This window comes from Gekko japonicus, unplaced genomic scaffold (genome assembly GCF_001447785.1).
Source record: "Gekko japonicus isolate JY-2015 unplaced genomic scaffold, Gekko_japonicus_V1.1 scaffold154, whole genome shotgun sequence".
In the NCBI taxonomy this organism is placed as follows: domain Eukaryota; kingdom Metazoa; phylum Chordata; class Lepidosauria; order Squamata; family Gekkonidae; genus Gekko; species Gekko japonicus.
Genome location: NW_015172008.1, coordinates 649,161 through 655,197, shown reverse-complemented (window position 1 = coordinate 655,197; position 6,037 = coordinate 649,161). Strand labels below are relative to the sequence as shown.

The 6,037-nt window shown below is 42.5% G+C and overlaps 1 protein-coding gene across 1 annotated transcript; it reads right to left on the bottom strand.

Annotated features, from left to right (window-relative positions):
- Positions 1 to 2,175: 2,175 nt before the first annotated feature.
- On the bottom strand, positions 2,176 to 5,812 carry LOC107117996 (guanine nucleotide-binding protein G(I)/G(S)/G(O) subunit gamma-11). The gene is made up of 3 exons (XM_015420205.1): positions 5,370 to 5,812; positions 5,165 to 5,266; positions 2,176 to 2,812 (listed from the first exon to the last, which is right to left on the bottom strand). Exons 2-3 carry the CDS (start codon positions 5,258 to 5,260, stop codon positions 2,687 to 2,689), a joined length of 222 nt encoding a protein of 73 aa, XP_015275691.1. The 5' UTR covers positions 5,261 to 5,266; positions 5,370 to 5,812; the 3' UTR covers positions 2,176 to 2,686.
- Positions 5,813 to 6,037: the final 225 nt, after the last annotated feature.

The window sequence follows — 6,037 nt, the reverse complement described above, 5'->3', positions numbered from 1 at the left end:
CCTCGAATCCTTTACTGGTGACCCTTGGTGGGAACAGGACCTTGGTATAAACTGGCAAGAACCCATTTGTAAATTGCCAATTGCTGTAAATCAATTCGGCTAGGAACGCTGTTACCTTTCCACCAAAGTGGTACCTATTTATCTACTTGCAATTTCTTGCTTTCGAACTGCTAGGTTGGCAGGAGCTGGAACCAGAGATGGGAGCTCACTCCGTCATGCGGCACTTGGGTCTCGAACTGCTGAACTACCGACCTTCCAGCCTGCAGTTCAGTGTCTTAACCTTAAATCCTAAAGGGATTAAGCCTAAAGGTCTACTCAGATGTATGTCCCATGTTTTTCAATTCCCAGGAAAGTGTTTTTAGGATTACAGCCAAAGATGCATGCCTGACAACACTTGACTTTTCTGAGAAATGGCAACATGCTGCTCTGAAGGCTTTATGGCTGCCAGCTGTTCCTTTGTTTCCTGTCAGAGATGCTGTGATATAACAGTTATGTAAGGTATGATTTTGAATTTATTGGACAGTATAAGCTTCTGAGTCACTGTGGGTGGATGCACTGTTTTTGCTCCTCCTCATGATTAGTAAAGCCAAAATAAAAGATTTGTAAAATTACAAAATATAAACAGGAATATATATTATATTCTTTCTAAATTGCATGATTTGTTGACAGTGCTTCTCAGTAAAGAGTTTTCATGTATGATGTGTGGTTGGACATGAAACTGTTAGTGTCTTAATTGCTATATGTAGAAACTTGGAATTTGTAAGTATGTGTTGTATGTAATGTTTATTTTCTTTATAAAAACAATAAAATGTTTTTTTTTAAAAGTAAAGAGTTTTCATTTATGTAGCAGTATTGGAAAACATACTGTCCAAGTTATGGAAGCAATTCTAAGGAGATCTACTCAAAAGTAGGTCCCATTTTATTCAACAGCTCTTATTCTTGGGAAACTTCTCAATATGGGAACCAGTTTGGTGTAGTGGTTAAGTGTGTGGACTCTAATCTGAGAGAACCGGGTTTGATTCCCCACTCCTCCACTTGCACCTGCTGGATGACCTTGGGTAAGCCATAGTTCTGGCACAGCTGTTCTTGAAAAAGAGCAGTTTCTGTCAAAGCTCTCTCAGCCCCACCTACCTCACAGGGTGTTTGTTGTGGGGAGGGGGAGGGGAAGGAGTTTGTAAACCGCTCTGAGACTCTGGGTAGTGAATGGCAGGGTATAAATCCAATCTTCTTCTTCCTCTCTATTGTGTTTCCCACCTTAAAGCTGCAATCCTGAGCATAATTTTGGGAGTATCTGTCAATGGTCCTTTATGCTTGGTAGGTATGCAAAGATAGCATTACACAAGCATGTTCTGTCAATGTCATAGACTTTTGCAGAGGCAAAGATTTATATCACACACTTGTTTTTCTGTTGTCCCACCCCTTCTGTCTCATATATCTCATTTATTTAGATTGTACACCTTTGGGCAGATAGTAGTAATTGCTTTATAATTTTCTGTAATATAGAGGATTAAAAAGTGCTCAATAAAATATATGCGTATTATATCATAATAATATGCTTTTAGTGAAGTTTTAACTGGTATCTTGAAACTAAGTAAGGTAAAGGTAAAGGTTTCCCTTGCTTGAAAGCCAGTTGAATCCAACTCTAGTGGGCGGTGCTTATCTCTGTTTCCAAGCCGAAGAGCCAGCGCTGTCCGAAGATGCCAAAGCGCACGGAACACTGTTACCATCCCACCGAAGTGGTACCTATTTATCTACTTGCAATTTTCTTGCTTTTGAACTGCTAGGTTGGCAGGAGCTGGGGCCAGAGTCGGGAGCTCACTCCATCACGTGGCACTAAGGCCTCGAACTGCCAAATTACCAGCCTTCCAGCCTGCAGTTCAGCATCTTAATCACTGAGCCACCACGGCCCTTCTGAAACTAAGTACATTTACCTAAATATAAGATTTGGAAGTCAGTTTGACTGATTTCATTGCTTTCCAGTGTGAGCATTTGAGAGATCCCAATCTTAAAATATATTCTTCCAACAATTATAGCACTGGTGACCCCCTGCCCCCCAGAATAATCTGGTTTAAAAAAATAACCATCTCAGTGACATTAGATTCAGGAGAGTAGCTGTGTTGGTCTGAAACAATAGAACAAAGTTTGAGTCCCGTGGCACTTTTAAGACTTAACAAAGTTTAATTCTGGGTATAATTTGTGTACATGCACACATCTTTGGATTGACATTGTCAAGGTTTCATGGTTTATGTTAACAAAATTGTATTTTGGCATGCAGTACAACATTGTCATGCAATTGAACTTAAATTCTGTGTTCTGCAAAAGAAAAGAAAGTTTTTAAAATCATGTATGTTGAACTGGCATTACCAAAATAACACTCTAGTTTATTTATTTATTTTATTGTATTGGACTTATATCCCGCCCTCCCCGCAAGCAGGCTCATGGCGAGTTCCATCAATATTAATACAGTATACAATACAGTTTTAAAAGTTGGTTATACAGATAGATTTCTTCAAGTTCAAGTTAGCATGTACAGGAGATTAAGAAACAAGAACACATAAAGGAATGAAATTATAAGCAAGCATTTCTGTTCTCATAAAAAGACAATTCAGAACCGCTGGAACTTAACCCAGACTAAATTTCTTTTCATGAGCATTTGACGTTCCTGTTACAAAATGGTCTTGTTCTTCTAAGCAATAATGCATCCTCCTTTTTCTTTAAAAGGATTCTTGTCTTCAGGAATACCTTTCACAAGAGGGTCTTCTCCAGATCTTTCTTCAATATAATTTTTAATTTCTTCTGAACATTTAGAAACCTTAAGAGGGGGGAAAGCACATCTGGTTTGTATATGCAGGGATAACATGTTCCACTGGAAGAAGGCAACATAGAATTTTCCAATGTTAAAACATAAATTGTCTGTACCCAAGCTGTTTTGGCTGCCATGTTTCATGAAAGTACCAGAAGCAATACACACATGTATGCACTCCTTGCTGTGCAGCCATGAAACAGCCAAAATTTATTTACATGTGAGAACACACTTTAAATAGTAGGAACTTGCTAGATCATACTTTTTGCTGTGCAAAGTAGAAGAGTTGGATTTATATTCCACCCTTCACTCAGAGTCTCAGAGCGGCTTATAACCACCTTTCCTTCCTCTCTGCACAACAGACACCCTGTGAGGTAGGTGGGGCTGAGATAGTTCTGAGAGAACTGCTCTTGAGAGAACAGCTCCGAGAAAACTGTGACTGGTCAAAGGTCACCCAACTGGCTTTACATGGAGGAGTGGGGAATCAAACCCAGTTCTCCACATTAGAGTCCGCCACTCTTAACCACGACACCAAACTGGCAAACTGTTCACATGTTTCTCAAACAATGCCTTTGTTGTGGGAATATATCATTTTTACACATACAATGAAAAGAGGCTCTGAGCTGGCTAGCCCAGGCTAGCCTGATCTCATCAGGCCTCAGAAGCTAAGCAGGGTTGGCCCTGGCTAGTATTTAGATGGGAGACCTCCAAGGAATACCAGGGCTGTGACATGAAGGCAGGCAATGGCAAACCACCTCCGAACATCTCTTGCCTTGAAAACCCTACAGAGTTACCATAAGTCAGCTGTGACTTGACAGCACCTTCCACCACAAATGAAAAGGGTCACGTATCATGGCACATGGAGTGGTGTAGTCATTGCTTTGTTCTTCAAGTGACACAGGCATCTCAGTGTTCCAAATTGGTGATGTGACAGTCCTGCTACACACCATCCCATCTAATGAACTTTACAAAATTGTAGTTTGTTTTACTCCTCTGAAGGCTGCACACCAGATCTGTCAGGAAACACAGGCTGTCCAGATTTCTAAAAACAATCCAACAGTCAAACAACAAATGCACCGTATTGTGTACATATGGAAACATTTTATCGCAGCGCTGAAAATTCCAACGGGTGCCCATTTTCCCTCCTGAGTCATCAGACTGTTTATTTCCTCCGAGCTGTACCACAGCAATAAAAGGTTCCAAATGTAGCCCTTTGCAGCATACCCCGCAATTAGCCTGTTCACGCTTCTCTCTTTTCTTGGAATTATAGGCTTTCCATTTTTCCTCAGGCTATGCCATCAAGTCTACAGCTGATGTCAATAGCCATTTCCTCTCAGGAGTGGTTCCCAAACTGCATGCTTCTGTTGGGTGGGGAAGTTAAGAGGGGTGGGCGGAGATAACACCAAACACTTGGATGTGTGAGGACAATTCATATGGCCTCCCCACCACCACCACCACCACCACCACCCAGGGCTATAGAAGTTATAATAAGTTAAATAACAGATAGTCTGCCTAATGGTTAGGATGGTGGGGCTTAGCAGCATTACTAGCAACAGTATGAGACTATGCGGAGTTATTCCAGTCTAAACCCATTGATTTCAAGCTGGGGTAACTCTCCACTGCCCTGCACTGCAAGAGATTGAGGAACAGGAGGAGGAGTTAGACTATAGTAAGGAGAAAGTGCCTGGGCTGTTTTGTTGGAGGGCAGAGCCTGGTCCTTCCGGCAGGATCACTGAACAAAGTCTGCTGAGTCTTCCTATTTCATTTACTTAAATTTTCCTATTGCATTTTCCCTTATTTTACCACTAAAACTAAGAATTGGCAGAAATCAAGCAAAAGGGGGGACGTGGATAATGTAGTGTGTGTGGAAATTAATCCTTTCTGCATTTTTCCAAAACTCCCCTCCGCAACTTCTGGACTCTAATGAGGTAGTCATTAGAGAGCAACTCTGCTGTGGTCACTTTCCACAACAGAACATACTTGAAGTCTTTATCCCCTTCTTTTTACCTATCCAAAGGGAGACGTTTTTTGTTTGTTTTTTAGAGCCAGTCTAGAAAGTCAAAAGTAGCTTCTGCAGTCTCCCCAAGAAACTCCGGGGCTGGGTGGGTTTGCAGGAGGGGGTGGCTTGGGATGAAGGGAAATGGTGCTAAAACAAACCTCCTTTCAGGCAAATCACTCTGAATTGCCAAAGGTACCAGATTTGTTTACAACATCCCGAACTCTCCTTTCAACACACGCCTCTTCTCTTTCCCCCTTCTATCCTCCAAAAGCCCAGCAGAGACTGATCTGCCAGGGAAACAGGAGCTACTCCAAATACTCCTTCCGAAATCTAGGGGAAAGCGTCGCCAGGTATGCACTCACCGGTTGTCTTTGCAACTTTGCTTCTTTCCGGAGCTGTTCCACTTCCATTTTCAGTTTGTCCTTCTCACTCAGATCCTCTATATTAATCGCTGGCATCGCTGGCTGACACACACAGAGGCATTACAGTGGGTTGAGGAATGCAGCTGGCTGTGTAAGAAACCCCCCTCCCCACCTCCCTCTCTTCCCTCCACCCCAAAATCCTTACTTTTGTTGTGAGTGCCTCCTGATTTCCTGAAATGGTAGCGGACTCTCCAGCCAACTCTCTTTCCAGACTCCTTGTAATGAGTTACAGGATTTTAATTCATCAGCAGAATCTGTCCTAAGCTGATTAAACCGCACCGTTTGACCTCTCTCCTTCCACTGTCTCAAGCAGACCTTGCCATTACACGTGCTTGGAAAACCATCCTCTTCTGTCTCCACGGCACTCCAAAAGTTTTCAGACCTTCCTAAAGTACAACCATAAGAATCAGGGTTGCTGTTTTTGTACTACAGAGAACAGGGGATGGTCACAAGTAAAGATGCTGGGGAGCATCATTGATCAGTCCAGTGAAATCCTGGAGTTGTTGATCTGGGATTAGTACACCTATAGGCAAAAAAAATCCTCACTATCATCTCCAGCGTACTTGAACAGAGCTAGCAGTGCGTGGACTGAGGGGAGGGGGGAATGGATGGAGGAAAACTCTTAGAGACAGGATGCCGGCTTGTAACTTTCCCAACAATGGGAAAGCTAACCATTCGGAGTGGTCAAGAGGAAACAGGTTTGCTAAGGAAATGTCTGGCCCTTCTCTGTGCCAGGTTGGAGAGGCCAAACAATAGGCAGGCTTGGAGGAGGGTCGGAGAGTGGTTGTTGGGTTTTTGTGTGTGTGTTTTTTT